Source organism: Nannobrachium achirus (assembly GCF_963921795.1).
Source record: "Nannobrachium achirus genome assembly, chromosome: 21".
NCBI lineage: Eukaryota > Metazoa > Chordata > Actinopteri > Myctophiformes > Myctophidae > Nannobrachium > Nannobrachium achirus.
The window spans coordinates 49427726-49445835 of NC_137828.1; the positions used below are offsets into that span (position 1 = coordinate 49427726).

At 41.1% G+C, this 18110-nt stretch overlaps 1 protein-coding gene across 4 annotated transcripts in view; it reads right to left on the reverse strand.

Annotated features, from left to right (window-relative positions):
• Positions 1-12009, reverse strand: part of avl9 (AVL9 homolog (S. cerevisiase)) — a 56252-nt gene extending 44243 nt beyond the window's left edge. For all 4 annotated transcript variants that reach the window (XM_080751861.1, XM_080751860.1, XM_080751859.1 and 1 more), the window contains exons 1-2: positions 11892-12009; positions 3331-3451 (exon numbers count right to left, since the gene is read on the reverse strand). In XM_080751861.1, coding sequence (XP_080607987.1) covers positions 3331-3451; positions 11892-11990 — 220 coding nt within the window. In that variant the 5' untranslated portion in view covers positions 11991-12009. The remainder of the gene's footprint in view (positions 1-3330; positions 3452-11891) is intronic.
• Positions 12010-18110: the final 6101 nt, after the last annotated feature.

The window sequence follows — 18110 nt, forward strand, 5'->3', positions numbered from 1 at the left end:
ACATGGACTCCAATGGAGGCGCATCCCCGGGACCCCAGGACCATGACATGAATGAGTCCCTGGGTGACTTGAATGAGTTTTTGATGCGGGATGCGCACGTAATGACATCACTGCATTAAAGATGAGATCCCCTGTCCACCTCAATGTTATGGATGGGACTATTTTGTGCTCGTGGAGCCGTGATGATGCTAAATCAGTGACGGATTTCGTCTCCGGACCCGCGGCCATTCTTCTCGGTAATGTACTCGCCGTTACAGTAATATATTACTTTTCCCGAGTATACTCGGGATTGGCACTGCAGGTACTCGAGTACTTTTCACGAGTATTCTCGGGATTGGCACTAGATGAGTTAATAAAGTTGACCTTTCACTGTGTAGGCTGCTCTTTTTCCCCTCTACACCATGTAATACCTCTTAGCCAAAAATAGCCAATCTACAAGCTCACAATACCTCGCAGAATAATGGGACGCTAGGGTTCGCGGGGTTAATATAAAAAAGGAGAAAAAGGTTTCTATCACACAAAGATTTGGAGGACCCCCTGTAGTAACTCTGAGGACCCCCTAGGGGTCCCGGACCCCCTGTTGAAGACCCCTGCAGTAGCAAATTAATGAAATCTCTTTTTTTAATCAATTCCCTTACAAAGATCCTGTATTTCCTTCTCTCTTTTTTACTTGTCCTCTGCATCATGATTCAAATTGCAATTTAATTGTCACCAGTTTGAAACGATTTTAATTGATTTACTATATATCGTTACATGCCTATTTGCAATACTGCAAAATTTGGAGTCCGCGGCATTTGACTTGACTTCATTTAAAGTCAAGATCTACAGCAGATAACGTCATTGATATGCACAGCAGATGTACAGTACAAGCCAAGCTTGTAGATCTGCTATATTGCTCTTCGCCATATGACCAATTATAATGTTAGAATACAATCATTATAATATATTAATTATATAGGACTTAAATACCACAGTTAAGAGCTACTACTAAATATCTGTGTGTGACTATTACCAATAGTAAAAAAAAAAAGATAATATCACAACACAACCAGTGTGAAGTAAGCAGTGCTTTACACCTACTTACCAGGTGTTGCCAAATACTGCTAATTAAAGATCAAAACAGGCTACTGCTGTCTCTCTCCCTCTCTAATGTAATTCGTTTATGACATACAAACATCCAGACAAACAAGCACACAAAGTCAGATGCCAGAAGTGGCTAGCATCAGCGCTTAATAAATACAGCGAGAAGTATGGCTATTAAACCCCCTGTTCTTGTACAGCTGCCAGCCTCCCATGCTCTCGCGATCTCTAAGCAGACATGCTCCTTGTTCCTGTCACTGCCTGACTGTCTCTTAAAACAACCGCACTGCAGGGGGAGGGACCTGTTGTCGCTTTTATGAGTCAGATTATAGTAGACACAGTGTGTGGACTGCATGCGTCAAGCAGCCTTCAGTCCAGGCTCCACACGACTGCAGTGATGGGAACACATTAGCAGTGGTGTAAAGTAACTAAGTACATTTACTCAAGTACTGTACTTAAGTGCAATTTTTAGGTATTTTTACTTTACTGGAGTATTTCCAATTTCAGTACTTTAACTTCTACTCCAGTACATTTCAGAGGCAAATATTGGACTTTTACTCCACTACAATTATTTTAAAACTTTAGTTACTAGTTACTTTGTAGATTTTTACTAGTATTAAAAAACATACATTAACTACTTATTTGAAGATAGCTGATCTACAAGCTCACAACGCCTCGTATTGTGATTGTGAAACTCATGTTTCCTCTCCTTTCCACATGGGTTATCTTCAGAACATTGTTTCAGATCCACTTAAATTACATCCATCATCAATCACATTATTACGTAGCCTAGAGCAGTGGTTCCCAAGCTCGAGACCCAAAAGAGAAATCAGATGTTTGCCCGGGACCCAAACTAGTGAAAATAGCAGATCTACAAGCACACAACGTGTCGCTTTGTGCTGCGTTGTGAGCTTGTAGATTGGCTATTTTCAATACTTCTGCATTATTATTATTTATTTATTTATGGAGGATTTTAGATTTGTTTGTAACCCATTTTTTGGGAAACAGTGGGAGTGCAGTTGGATTCTCTTAGCACCGCAAATCTATCTTCTTGTTCTAGGGAGATAAAACTGGGAAAGATTTTATAGCATCACAGTTGTCTTTTCCTATAATAGCTCTTGTGGACTGTTCTGATATTTATGGGAGGGGGCCACTGGAGGAAAACAGGACAGGGTCAATCACATACAGTAAACATCACATCTTTGTCGAATACTATACTGTTCCTACTGTCATATCCACTGGAAATCTAAATGTAAACAATTATTGTCTTTATCTGGCCTTTTTATTTGTCTACATTATCAATTCCATACTAGGGTTACTGTGTGATGTGACCCCAGGTCAGTACTGACTTATACCACAGGACAGTCACATGGACGCCGACTGTGACAGAAACAACATTCCAGCAAGTGACAGATCCAAAAGCACTGTATTCTTAAACCAGATTTATACTCATTTGCACGCTGGTGCCATGAACCAAAAATAGCCGATCTACAAGCCCACACCGTATTGCTACTGGGATACGTTGTTAGCTTATAGATCGCTATTTCCCTAGGCTGTGTCTTATATGTTCAAACACGGACACGGTTTCAATTGTAACCCTTGACTTTAACTGTCTAGGAGTTAATTTTAGACTGAAAGGGTCAACCACACAAGCCTGTCAGTGCACTGACTGTAGTCAAGCCCTTTACTCAACGTAAATAATGTTCACATCTATCTCAGGTTCTTAGTTGTATTTGTTAAATCACCAAAATTATTTCTATTCATGAAAAAAGTCAGAAGTATGAATGTATGCATTGCTATATCACAATAAACACTGAAAGAGCAAGGCGTTTTTACCGATAGCTGAAATTCATGCAAAATAAGAGCTGAACACATGTGAACACACATTAACGTCACATTTGAATGTACAATTGTACGTGTACACTCGGAAGCACATGCTTCACAAACACGGATTGCATGTGAGGCACATGCAATGGGGGGGTGGGGGTAGCATGGATGTAGTGCAAAAATATATATTTTGACATGTTAATCACAGAAGAATCTTTAAGGCCAGTGAGTTTCAGGTGGAAACATTTTTAACTTCTAGCTTTTTCTTTCAAATGAAAATGTAAAACGGGTCAAAATGACCCGAACAGAACTTAAGGGTTAACCACCTCAGCCCAATATAGATTTCAGGATTGATACTTTTACTTAAGTAATAATAGATGTGGTACGTTTCCCAGCAGTGATCATCAGTAGCAGTGTTTGTACCTTCTTGGTAGTTGTGGGCTCCGTCAGGAAGGCACAGGAAAGGCAGGTACTTCCACTCCTCTGGAACAGAGTTACTGTCATGACCCTCATCTGGAAGGAGAGGTGGGTATGAGTACTCCACCTGAGAAGGAAAAACATAACCACAATTTAGAAAGGTTTTCAAAAGTCAAATGCAGGCCACAGACACTCGCACGCACACATTTGAATTAGTGTGATTTCTATAGGCCAGTGGTTCTGAACCTTTTCAGCCCGCGACCCCCAACATAATCATATTTTAATTGGGTGGGGCCCCCCACCCCAATTTTTTCAATTTCTGCCTCTAATATTTGACAATTTGGCCAATGTTTAATTTGTCATTTCAGAGTATTAAAAGAGTCCTTCAATTGTCACATTAGAAATGTGCTATACACTTAAATGTTATGTTGATGTGTTTACTATTGAGTGAGAAAACAGTGTTGCACATTAAGTTAATCATCTGGGGACCCCCTCAAAATAATTTGGGGACCCCTCTGGCCTCTGGGGGTCCCAAACCACAGGTTGAGAACCACTGCTATAGGCAACACAATATATTGTATTCGGTCACACAATATGTTTTGTAAAGGTTTTGAGTGATGTTATCCGGGTTGTTATCATGGACATTGTATTTGTCCAATTAGACACGATTGGTCATGCTTCGCTCAATCTGGGAACCCATCATCAAAGAAAGGGCGACACCCACTCGGTCTGTCTCGTAGCCATCATTGACTCTGTCTCGAGAGATTGTGCTTCACTTGACATCACAATATTGTTCGTTGTTAACCTTTTTCAGATCTCTGATTAGACGATATAATGTCCAATCAGACAGGAGTGACATTGCGATATCGATATACCCTAATAGTCGAATGTTTGGACACAGCTTCTATTCAATGTGTGTGAGAAGCTGTGTGCAAACTTTTGACTGGTAGGGTAAATGGTTCCCAGCGGATTCCTCGTGCAACCATTCCTGCAATTTCCCAGAATTATTTGAATCCACAAATTATAATTAATTTACAGGGAAACAAATGTGTAACAGGGTTGATAGTTCATATAGGCACCTAGGGATACATTACACATGGCACCATCTCCTCCTCCACACAGACAAGCTGCCCATAACTGCTGAAAGAGAGCAATATTTAGTGAGTTGTTTGGCCTTGCTCTTTTTCATGCCAGTGATTGTTAGGCCACTCGTGGTCAGTTTATATACATGGCACAGGCTTCCAAAAATGAGTATAGAGAATCTAAATCAGTACTCAAAGACTGTTATGATTCTAAGTAAGTGTGCGCGCGCGCGCACACACACACACACACACACACACACACACACACACACACACACACACACACACACACACACACACACACACACACACACACACACACACACACACACACACACACACACACACACACACACACACACACACACACACACACACACACACACACACACACACACACACCCCTCTTATACGTTAGCCTGATGACATCATGATAAGAGAAGTTGCGCGTAAGCATTAGTAAAGGAAGTAACAGTGAAGCATTAGACCACAGACTAAACCACAGAGCTCCATTTCTCCCCCAGGAGTTGTTGAGAGCTTCTCGTTTTTCCAGTATTTCCAAATCCATTCTCTGTCTCGCCAGCACAGCTTGCCCTATTTATCATCATGTCACTTTTTATTGATACAATGTATTCATTTATTTCAGGAATTGTGAGCTTTATATAGACAGGACATAGAGGAGGGCAGAGGGTGGATGAGGGTGGGTGACGTGTAAACACACAGGTTTAGAGCCCGGAATCTACATGGTTGGTTTCCTAAACAAGTTCAATCTAAACCTAGGTCTAATTCACTTTATGCAAACTAAACCTAGGCATAATGCTCTGATTCAAACTAAACCTACTTCTAATTGTCTGATTCAAACTAAATCTAGGCATAACAACGCTCTGATTCAAACTAAACCTACTGTAGGTCTAAAGGCCCATTCCCACTGGGCCAGATAACAGATATCTGGAGATATTTCTCCAGATATTTTTCCATGCAAAGTGGATGGTAGATACAGATTAAAAAAAAAGTCTACCACAGATATTTGCCACAGATACTTTTATCTGTGGCAATTATTTTTGTATCTGTATCTACCATCCACTTTGCATGGAAAAATATCTGGAGAAATATCTGCAGATATCTGTTATCTGGCCCAGTGGGAATGGGCCTTAATGCTCTGATCGATGAGAAGAAACACGGATGAGATGGTAAAACGGATGAGATGGTAATGTGAATATACTGTAGGCACTTTAGGCTTGGATCAGCTTTTTTCCATACCTTCATAATTCCCTGACATTTCATTGTATATTGTATGTGTAAAAAATAAAATAAATACTGAGCTAGATGGAGATGTCATTGTAGCATGCCATGTGTGACATTGTCTAACTTACCATGCTGTGTGTCTAATATGCAATTAGCCTACTTACTTAAGACAACTCATGGTGGGTTTTAAATACTTATGGCCCTTAGAAAAATGGATGAATAGGAAATAAGCGCCCTTCTTCCATGGATTCAGCACACCTTGCTGGAGGAACTGATGACACTGTCTGCCCAGGCCATAGGTTCAACACAACAGCTCAATACAGACTCTCTGTATCAGTTTTAACAGAAATAGGAGCATCTCTATTTTTACGATATTGAAAATCATACCTTCGGGACTTCTAAATACCTTGGCATGCCGTACTACCTTGATACCGCCCAAGCCCAGAGCTGCCACGTTGAACATTAGAATACAGTGAAAGCGGATGAGACAGGCCAGTGAATGTGAGATGTTGAACGTGGCCACAGATGACACAGTTCTCTGCTCCCACAACTAATCATGTGACTCTGAGGACTCGACTCAAGAAACAATAGCCAGGCTCATGCTTAATTTACGCTTAAGTCGTACCGTACGATGGTGTCGGGCAACGAAAATAGCAGATTGACCATCTCACAGCGTGTCACAGATGAGACGCGTTGTGTGAGCTTGTAGATCGGCTAATTTCGTCACGTGCCACCACCGCCATAAGACAAAGTATAAATTGTGCTTAATGTTTCCAAGCTCTCAACAGTCCCAAGCTCTTGTATCATGCCTAAAACAATAAGCATTCTTATCTTTTTAGATGTGTTAGGGGAAAAAACTGCTGAATAGGAAGTAGTGTAGGGCAGCTATCCAGGAGTCCTGAGTTGGTGTGGGCTAGTTCGTACACTCACATCACATTGCATTGTTCAGAGATTGTTTTGATAGAGGCTCAGCAAAATGAGCTGTTTTTATTAATTAGATTTGTTTTGTTTCATTAACTTGGATTTTTTGTGGATGGCCTATATCATATTGGTATCATATTGTCGATGTCAGTTGGAAATCTTGAATGTGCAAAACGTTTACTTTTCAGGAAGTGGTCAAATTAACCTGTGTTCCAATGGATCCATTTAGTTATTATTTAGTCACAACAAGCTTGTTAATAATTTACACTGGTCCAATATTTATAAAAAACAGACACACATTCACTTTCACTTATAATTGTTTTTCTAACGTGTTGTGGGCTTGTAGATCAGCTATTTTTGGTAATTTTGTGTGAGATTACTTTAAGAAAGAAAACAAAAAGTTGAAATATGGAGATACAAGGATTCTGCCTAATTCAAGTTCCCAAAGGATTGTAACTGTTTAAATGATCTTTCATGCTATACAGCAGGGGTCCTCAAATACAAATCTTGAAGGTCCACAAATATTTTTTTGAAACAGGCCCGGGTCCGGGGAAAAAATAAAACAATTAATATATATATATATATATATATATATATATATATATATATATATATATATATATATTAAAATATATTTATATTCGGTTATTTTTATTATGTCGGTCAATCTTAAATAGTAGGCTAAGATACAAAAAAGTACCAACCAGGGGTTGACACCATGGTCTCAGAGGCACTTGTCCGTCTGGAAAGTACAGGTCATGTTCTACTTGCCCTCAGGTCATGACCACTTGCCCTCATTATTGTTCATCTTACATAATTAGGGATCCCTTTCTTATTTTTTTACAATGGCTGATGTGTTTTTTTTTTTTTTGTAGTAGTAGTTTGTTGATACAGTAATAACCTCGCCCACCAGGCTTCATGCAGTAATGGTCTTTTCCCGTTTCTTTCTTTATTAAAAGGGTCCTTAAATTATGACTTCACTGTCATCTGGGCTGGGGACTCCTCCAAAATCATTTGGGGGCATTACTTGATTGAAGAGAAACAACCCATTAAAGCAGGGAGAACAGAATGTTCAATGGAGCAGAGATATTTTGCGCTAGTGCTCTGGTTTCTTTTAACAAACTGGGATAATCTTCGAATAATTTATGCTTGTGTCGCAACGTGAATATCGATATGAAAACAAGGTGTCGCGCGTCAGAGACAGGGGAGCACACACTGAACGCGGACGGCTGCGTAGCATCGCATCGTGGTATCGACGCACGTTGTGCCGCACGGTAAAAAGAACCATGGGAGAACAACATCCATGCAGAAAGAGAGGCAGCCGTCACGGGCCGTCGGGCCGTTGCACGTCGCGACAAACTCTGGAGATAAGATTACAATCCTGCAAACGTATTCACGTTGATGATGTTTAGCGTGAATGAAACCCCACTGATTTATAACTAGTTGCATTGTTGGTGGCTGCTGCTGTTGCTGCTGCTCCGAAAACATCTGCGGTCTGTAGCAACCATAGTAGCAACAGCCTATCAGCGCATCGTTTTCAAAGACATGACAGCCCATAATACTTTGTTGCCAGGCATCAGCCAATCACCGTGTCGTTGTCTCTCTCTCTCTCTCTCTCTCACACACACACTCAGCGCATGCAATGAAAGTGAATGAATACGAGAAGTGGAAACAAAAACGTGGAGATGTTTTTCCACTTTTTTTTTCTTTTTTTTTTTTTTAACTATAATTCGTCCTGGGTCCGGTCGGCGGTGCCTCGCGGTCCGGACATGGACCGCGGTCCGCCTATTGAGGACCCCTGCTATACAGTATAGGGGAGTCTGTCATGTCAGAATACGGTCTCTACAACCTCCTAGATCAGGGGTCTTCAACGTTTTTCAGGTCAAGTTGAGAGAGATGAAGCAGGGACCCTTTCATAGATTCCATATAGTTTCATCGTTTGACAGCACAATCATCATTGTATTCTGGATTCATGTCAATGTGTGTTTTCAGATATTTAATCACTTGAACTGTCAATACTTAATAAACTTGACCTTTCACTCTGTACTTAGTCTGCTCTTTTTCCCCTCTACACCAACCTCTTTGCCAAAAATAGACGATCTACAAGCTTTCAACTGTATGCATATAATATCAACACATGTCTCACCTCAGACAGAATGTCTGTCATACATATATGCTATGTGTACTGTAGTTATATAAGGGGATATATAAGACTCTCCTTGGGGGGGGGGGCTGTGAAGGATAGGCAGTAGTAGGGGACAGAGACACAGAGAGAGAGGGAGAGATATTTCATTGCAAGCCCAGGAACCCAATCTTGCAATACCTCACAGGAGGCCATTGGCAGCTATCGGATATCGTCCGTCACTGGAGGGGAACCAGACGACTATTACCTGAACCTAAGAGCCAATGATGATAGCCACTCCAACGCCAGCAAACTGCTCCACAGGGATCATATTCGAGACATATTTGGGTCCACATATTATAAAATACGTCTTCACTGAAGATTAGGGCTTTTCCACTTTATTTACAGTGGAGAGGATATGTGTGGTTGTCACCAAACTACCCTTTGGGGCTGCTAAGCTAGTAAAGTCACTGGGAACTCCTAAATAATATCACTTTTATCTCGGACAAAGAACAACAGCTGTGCTTCAAGAAGCATTGAAAGCCACTGAAACACAGTCTCTTCCATCTGTTAACAACAGAGACAGGTGGAGAGCTGCAACAAAGGGAGGACTGTGTCTTTTGTGTTGCTTTGGGGACAAGAGATGAAGATAAAACTGAACTGACGATATCCTGCATGATTCAGTAACAAATACAGTTCAAACCACATGAACTATTGCATTCCTATTTTTGGCATGTCACTATTGATGAAGATATTCAAAAGTGTTAGAAGATCTAATGTGAGCTTGTATGCAGCCATTTTTGCTACTTGTCGTATGACGAAATAGGGCTAATATAGGGCCTACATCCATAGGATGTGAAGGCCTTATGTTCCCTCAGCCTTACTTCTCTCGGGGTTGGCAAATAACCGAAAATATATCAAAACCGATATTTAGAGCCAATAGCCCACTTAATCTTGTTCGTGTCAGTTAATCGAATAATCGCAAAGAAGGTTTTTAAATTATGTTTATTTTTTCCCCTTTTCTTCTTATACTGTATATAAACAAATCGACAAAAAAAAGAAAAAAACAAAAACATATATATATATATATATAAAAGAATCGACTAAATCAATTAGTATGATTGACCTGTACTTCATTGTCCAATGGTGGCGCTAGCAGATCTGCTACTTTCACACATTTTATTTGCTTTTAATAATCGTTCATTAATCACATTCGAGACAAAAGTTTCAAATAGTTATGATGTTGATTTGATGTTAAATTACCCAGCCCTCGCTGAGGGGACATACTGTAGGATTGATGGAACACAGACACACTCTAGGATATAAACACATGCAATAAACATGCACACACACACTTTCCCTAATTACCAGGGGTGTACACACTGCCATTGTCTCTGTCATTATATCTGTTCGGTTCTGCTTCACTGGACAGGGACACACTTTATAGTTAAACTATAAGCCTGGGAAAGCAGCTTTACAGCCACAATTACACAGTAAATGTCAACTTTTTTTTCTCCAATGGCTGGCTGTATATTAATTAAGGCCACTAGGCCAGTGAAAACAAACAACTGATCATGGGCTTTTCGGAGCATAGCAGTACAGTGACTGATCCAGACCAGTGCTTCACAAACGCCCCCATAACTCTGAGTAAGGGTCTTTTTGGTTTCATGTGGCCCCTCTCAGAGTGACAGACCTGTAAAGGTCCATTTTAGAACGCCCTCAAGGAACCCTGAGCATCCATGGACCGCACTTTGAGACCCACTGATTAAGACAAATGTTGATTGTTTGATTCATATGTCTTTACTGTACAAGAGGCCAATAAAACAACACTTTATTAATATAATATCTATTACACTCTTAAAAGTGCTGGGTTATTTATTTAAACACCTTGCTGGGTTGATTTTGCTGGGTCATACTTCTGGGTTATTTGGTATACTGTAAACACACTGGTAGGTTGTTCATATTGGGTCAAAGGGGTTATTGGGGCTTCAAATGCAGTTGAACGCCTGGCTGGGTTATTTTTAACCCAGAGGTTGGTTTATTAATTTTCCCGCTTCTGGCCACCTGTTATGCAAAGCATGCTGGGAATCATTTTTCTAGGTTTCCAGGGACATTTTCTAAGCTTTCGGGAGCTAAAAATGCTAAATGTTTCATATCCATGTGTCTGCCTCGGCAAGCTGACTGACTGTCATATGTCAGAATTAGATTTTTCAGTATTTGGTTGGGTTATTTTTCAACCCAGCAGTTTTAAGTGTGTACATAAGCGTTATTCTATGAAGTCTTCACATTCAGGATAAAGAGCAAGCTCGTGTTTCTGATCAAAACAATGTGCTTCATGGTGAATATCATGGGGAATTGGGGATATGAAAAAAGCATCTCCTTACATAATGGAGTGAGAGTGAGTGGACTCAGGGAAATATCTTGTGTGCACACATTAGCGTGCCAGGTTGTATGTGTTGTCTAATGTAGGTGTGTGTGTGCTGTGCACACAACGTGCACAAGAAACTACAACAATTATCTCCTCCCAGTACACTCTTCTTTGGTGTCATCATGAGAGCAAATAATGAATGACTATTAATGTTTTGCAGTCATGACTGTGCCATGTCACATTGGCCTTGGACCAAGACTGTCATAGATCTTTCGATGAATTGAGTACACAGGACTCCAAAGGAAACAAGCCATAGGCTTTCTGAGAAAAATCCCTTTAGCAGAGCTTGCTTTGTATTGTACTGTACTTCCCTGTACCTGTCTCTGCAAACTGTTAAAGTATTCATTGATTGATTGAATATACATTTGCATAGGAAAAGCAGAGCACAGTGCAGTTCAGATACAAGGTCTACTAATAGGAAAGCTCAATGGTTTGTTTACATTGGGGTCCTTTTGTTCAATCACTCAATTCATTTGTATTGATGCTTTCTAATGATCTCACCTATATGACAGATATGTTATGATCCTTCATCAAAAATAAGCCATCCTCCTCGGTTGTGTGACAATGAAATAAAGATACCCATGTTGTATTTACAGCTCGTGTGCAATGGCCTATATGGCTGAAGTGATCAGTGATCACAGAAACCACAATTCAAGTTTCAAGTTATGCTGTGAATAAAATATTATCTTAAGAGTTTCAGCGACTGTTTTGAAAATGGGCGCAGACAGACAGCACAGCAGACCAACCATTACATTAGATCTCCACCTACCTGACAGCCTTTCTTATGGTGGAACCCAACCACGACTATGTGCAGAACCGGACCGACACTGCTGCACGTTGGCTCCTCTTCTTTACCATGAGCCTCCATGGCAGAGAGATATGGGGGATGATTTGTAGATCAGGTGTTTATATCTGGTGTGTGTTTCACTTTAGATCAGATGTGTTGTGGTGAATCCGCAGCCAGGAACACAATCAAACGCGACTGGACGTCTCTTCCGCTTCGTCCGCCTTCCGCGCACGGGGTAAATAATTTTGCCTTAAACACAAGGCAGTGAAGGCACACTGACTGTTTGCTGTGGGTGGCGCACTGTGTGCCGTGTTGAAAAGTGTCAACAAACGATTTCCCCTAAAAATCATAAAAAATAATAAAATGTCAAAAATCTACAAGCTAGAAATTAGTATTGTGAATGTGTGCCTTTGTGTGGTGAAGACATAGTCTACTGGGATAGTTATTGAACACTGTTCGGTGTAAAAATATATACATGATATAATTGTTTAAAAATATTTAGCCATGTAATTGTTTAATCGTTTTCAAACCTATCGGAGGGAATTATGGATGTCTTTATTGTTTTTTTAAGGCAATAAAAAATACCCTACGTCCACTGTCATTGAAGTGGGAAAAAAATACAAACCATAAGCAGTGCTCTTCCGAGCACAGGTCTCCGCCAGGTCAGGTAGGTTATCGTGGGTCAGTGGGTGGCCTCCTGGTGGCACTATAGACGGGTTTCTTGTTTACAAACATTGAGACTAAATGCACAGGTGACTGTATCATGTAATCAGTCCGTCCAATCCCCAAACCTGTTGTTTTGGGGAGCGCTGGTTAAGCCTGGTTTCATTGGCTAATTTTGGTACCGAATCAAACATGACGTGGACCAGAAACCCGTCTATAATAGGCAAAGTGAGGGTGCCATGTCATCTAGCCTCGTAAACCAGACTCCTCATTTAGATTTTACTAGGCTATGTCATCTGCGGCCTGTCATGATTTGAGGCATTTTGTTCCTAAAATATGTTTTGCTAAAATCAACCTGCTGGTGGCGCTATAACAGGCCAATGTGAAAAGGGTGGCATTTATATTGGGAAAATTGCACGGAAATCGCAAGCTGCGTTTATGATTTGAGGCATTTTGTCAAAAGGGATATATGAAAAATGTGAAAGATCTGTTTCGTTTAATGACTATTAGAGATACTGTGTACTGATTTGCGTAATTTTGAATTGGCATCCAGGGAGTGTGTGCAGTTTGGCAGCGACCAGGGCCAACGGTGCCGGAGATTAGCTGGTAACAGACGGATGGACGGACGGACGCACGGACATACAGGGTGCAAAACATAGTCTCCCCATGCCTTTCGGCCAGGCGGAGAATAAAAGGAACATGGTGTGAAGTGTGAACTCTGAAGTCATGTAAAGTATACATGATTTAAACATGCTTGAACAGTTGACAAACTTGACATACGCATTTCATACCAACAAATCCCAAGTGGGGAGCCCATTTTAGAAAGCTTTCTCAAAGATTGACTTGGGGGAAATTAAACAAATGGAATAACAGCTGATAACAGTAGTCCTTGGCTAGCCTTGATTAATCGAATACTAACTTTGCCTAAAGAGATCATGAAAAAGCTACTCAATCACTAACAAGTAATTACTGTAGTTACTTTCCACTGCAAACTTTAAAAACTGTTTCCCCCTTTTGTTACATTCCCTGAGGCAGGTTATAACAAGTGGGATTGCCGTGATATATATTAATAGAAAATAAATGTACTTTCTTTTTATTGTAAAAAATGCAGAAGAATAAATATTATATGATGTAACAAATTAACTATGGCTGAAACTGAGAGCACTGCTACCCTCTGCTGGTCAGTAGAGTTAACTTCTGCATCCAAACCTACTGTTCAGTTCAGTAACAGACAACTTTTAATACGGACATATTTTCAGCAATGGTCCTTGCAGTATTAGTATAGTTATGTTTGTCCCTTAAAAACTAGCGGCACAACTGTTTCCAACATGTTTTTTTATTTATTTATTCTGCATTACTTTTCAACAACAAAATTCCCTGTAAACATTACAAAAATCAGCACCTTTGTGATCAGAGGATAATAATGGTCCTGGTTCAAAGTTGGGGAGGATTGACAAAGGCGGAGGGCTTGAATGACAACTACATGACTGTCAGGTGAATAACTATAGGTCATAAGTCATATGAAAGTATTGTATCAATCAAGGCTAGTGAAGAATAAACTTGACAAGGCAGGGATATTCAATCGTGGTCCTCTGAGACCCTGGTACTGCTGGTTTTCCATCCTATCTGATGCTTCCAAGTCATTCTCGCTGGTTAATCAGTCAACCAGTGAACCACATGAGCCCTATTAGCGTGCCTATTCTGGGCATCTCACAATAAGACGAAAATTGGAAAATAGGATCTACAAAAGCTCACAATGCGTTGCGATGCATGTGGCATTTTAGATATGCCATTTTAATGTACAACAATGTATATAGGGTTTAAGTGGTTTAACAAACGGGTAGATGGTGAAAACCAGCAGTGGTGCGTGTGCACAGGACTAGAGCTGAGCATCACTGCTGCAGAGGACTGGAGATCAAGAGCAACACCTCAGCATCAAAGAGGGGAGAGAGAGTGATGAAAAGAGGAAGTTCTACTTAATGTAAAGGCTGGTAATTATTGCTTCAAGTCAGGCAGATCTGCTCTTAAGAATCTGCCGTTTTCTGCAAGCACCAGGGTTCACAACAAAAGATAACAAAAGGTATGACAATATGATTGTTGTTAAATGATCCGTTTAAACAAAAAGAGACATGAATGACGGAGGAATGCTCAGAAACTATTAGACAGATCATATTTGATTGGACATCACGTGGAATAGGCAGTACAGTAAAAACATCTTGTTTTTCTAGAATATAATCACCATCCATGCTCTGAGCATTGTTTTTACTAGTCTAGAAACAACTGAAGCACCAGCAGGCCTGCACAAAAAATAAAATAAAGAGATAAACACCTCAGTCTTAAGAGCACCTCGACAGACGGGAGGTCGTCGACATACTTTTCAAACGGATTGAACACCCAAAACAAATATTACAATACAGGGCCAGTCAAATGAGGTCTCCACTGGGGAGTTGGCTGGTAGTTTTATCACCCCCCTCGCCCCAACAAAGAAAAAGCAGAATACTTTGTCATGCAGACATTGATGAAGAAGTTTAGAATACAGTCATCTTTAATCAGACACTCGGGAGGGGGCGGGAGGGCTTCTACAAATAGACTATTCAGTGTTCTGTCAAGGACTCAAGGCACAGCAGGAAGTATGACAGTCCAGGAAACCACTGTCACACTGTGATTACAGACGTTTTCTCAGTCCACCAGTACAGTGCTGCACTCATACTGGCCTTACTGGGGAGAGTTCTACTCGAGGGCGAGGCCTGACTATAGACAAATCTACAGAGCGGCAATCATAACTGCGGTGTCAAGCGGCCCCACTTTACGCGGCAGCACTCTGTGGATTCATTTATACAAATTAGTTGATTTACCATTGGATACTGGGGAATTGGGATGTGTTGCTTTCGTGTTTGGCAAGGGCATTCTTTGCCACCCTTTTCGAGAGCAGATAGGTCAGAGATATTGGCTGTTTGGGGTGTTTATGGACAGTGAAAGCATGCCTCCAAAAAGCACTTAGAACTGACCCGAGAACCATAAAAAAGTCTAGTGTACCAGACCAGTACAAGTACAGCACGGTATCATATTAGTGCGATAAACCAGACACACAAACAGATGACATGTTATCAGTGAGGAGACATTCAGTGGAAAAAGTCAAACAGGATCCCCGTGGTTTTGGTTGCTTGTGGTAGGGCTGGGCGATATGGACAAAATCAATTATCACAATAATTTTTACCCTCTAATTACTCTTTTTACCCTGTCAATTTTGTAATAAAAAATCAAACCTCGGTTCGAAGTGGAGCGGTGAATCTGTGTGTGTGTGTGTGTGTGTGTGTTTGTGTTTGTGCCTGCACAACAGCGCCCCTCCTTTAACTTGTGTGGCCACTCAAGGTATTGCCAGGCTACAGACATACCCAGCCAGCCAGCCAGCCACATAGCCAGCCAGCCAGCCAGCCACAGACATACCTGTCTATTGGGAGCGCTTTCACCTCTCCAAAAATGATAAATGAAAAAAAATAAAAATAAAATGATTAAAACCAGGGAAGGACCATATCACAATAATACAATATCCAACATCTTAGACATCCATTGTTCTTACATCACAATATCGTTCTAATATCGATATTATTGCCCAGCCCTAGTGTGTGGTGAAGACCGTGCCTCCTCAATGAGAAGTAGTATTTGTCAGGGCAGGAAACTAACTCTCGTCCACTGGCATGGGCGCGACGTCACACAAAATATCCCCTCTAGCCGACTATATCAATTAGTTGTTGTGGAAGACAGAAAGGAATCAAATGAAGCACTTTTTTAACCTGGTGTTTTGTGCATGTCATTATAGGGGAAGATTTCCCCAGATAGCAAAAATGGCTAATCTATAAAGCTCACATTGCATCATCACACCATGACGCATGGTGGGAGCATAAAATCTAACTAAATAAGGTATAAAATAAGGTAAAGAAAACATAATAAATCCTGTTCTACCTAACATAGAAGTAGTGGCACCACCCATGAAGACTAGCAAAAATTATAAAATATCAGCCACTTTTACAAGTTTAGTGGCAGAGTAAAACTCAGCAGCCGCAGAAACTCAAGTCAAGTGGCTACTAACAGACTAAGACCAACCGACCAAACACTGGTTAACTGCACAGCAACAGCAAAAGACTGCAGCCACACAGACCAACTACATTCATTTGGACCAAGTCAATTTCCTGCCCTGTTGGTTCATGGAAGTGCTGGCTTTGTGTCCATTTCAAATTAGCACCCAAAAGCAAGGTAGGCGTGTGCGCGTGTGTGTGTGTGTGTGTGTGTGTGTGTGTGTGTGTGTGTGTGTGTGTGTGGGCAGCAACAAAGCAGGACCGCTTCCGCTTAATCTCAGAATATGTGAATCTACCAGTAGATGGTATGAGCTGTCATAAGTTCCGATATATATTCCTAAGATTGTGCATAAGACTGGTGGAGGCTTCCACAAGCCAGAGAGGACAGTGGGCAGAGAAGTAGGGTATTCATTTACAGGGGGAAATAAAACCATACAAAGTAATATGGATATTCGAGGGATCTGCCCGACAGCAGCGATCTAGTCTCTGCGACTCCATCACAACACATCACGGCACCAGTTTTGGGTCCTGACACAACGGATGAGAAAGAGCCCACTAAAGAATCAAGGCCAGGCCTCCGTTTTACAATTAAATTTGGTCGGTCCTGCTCTGCGGCCCTTGCTCTATGAAAAGTGACTGGGCACTCTGCTGTTGTGTGGTTCATGCCGTACACAACAATATGTTAAGCACACAGTTTGTACAGGGGCTGCGGAGTACACTGGATTTATTTTATATCTGGGCATTTACATTTTTTTCTTGGAGTGCATTACCTGACGGTTCATGGGGTGTTCTTTATATATTCTTTTAATTCAATATTGCCCAGTGAAAACTAACTGTTGGAATTGTCAGTGCTCTTCAGATTTTGTTATAAAAAAAAGAAAAGAACAAAAGAACAAAATAAAAACAAACACTTAAAACGTAAAGCGATTCACAGGAGGCAGGCAGTGATCACCCTATGTGCACAGTGCGCACGCCCCCACCATCTCGTACAATTCAGCTGGCAAAGTCTTAGTCTCAGGTCCCATCGCCCTATCTCTGGCCACCCAGAGCACTGAAGAGCATCCCTTGAGGGGCGCTCGCTGGCCTACTGGTCTAGGTACAAAACACATAAGCAGCATTGCCACACAGGCATTGATGCCTAACAGCGTCGCCGGTTTGATTCCCGATCCGGACGACCTTTGCCGCATGTCCCTCCCCATCTCTCCCCCCATTTCCTGTCAGTCTGCTGTCCTATCCAATAAAGGCATAAAAGCCCCAAAAACGAATCTATAAAAAAGAAGAGCATCCATGAATCATAAATCTAAACGAATCTTTAAAAAAGAAGAGCATCCATGAATCATAAATCTATCTGTCAGGTAATGGACTCCAAAGGCAATGCGAACCAAAGATGGAAAGAGTATGTGTGTGTGTGTATGTTCAATGAAAAAAGCTGGTGAAATGCTGGTCCCTGGAACTGCCAGTT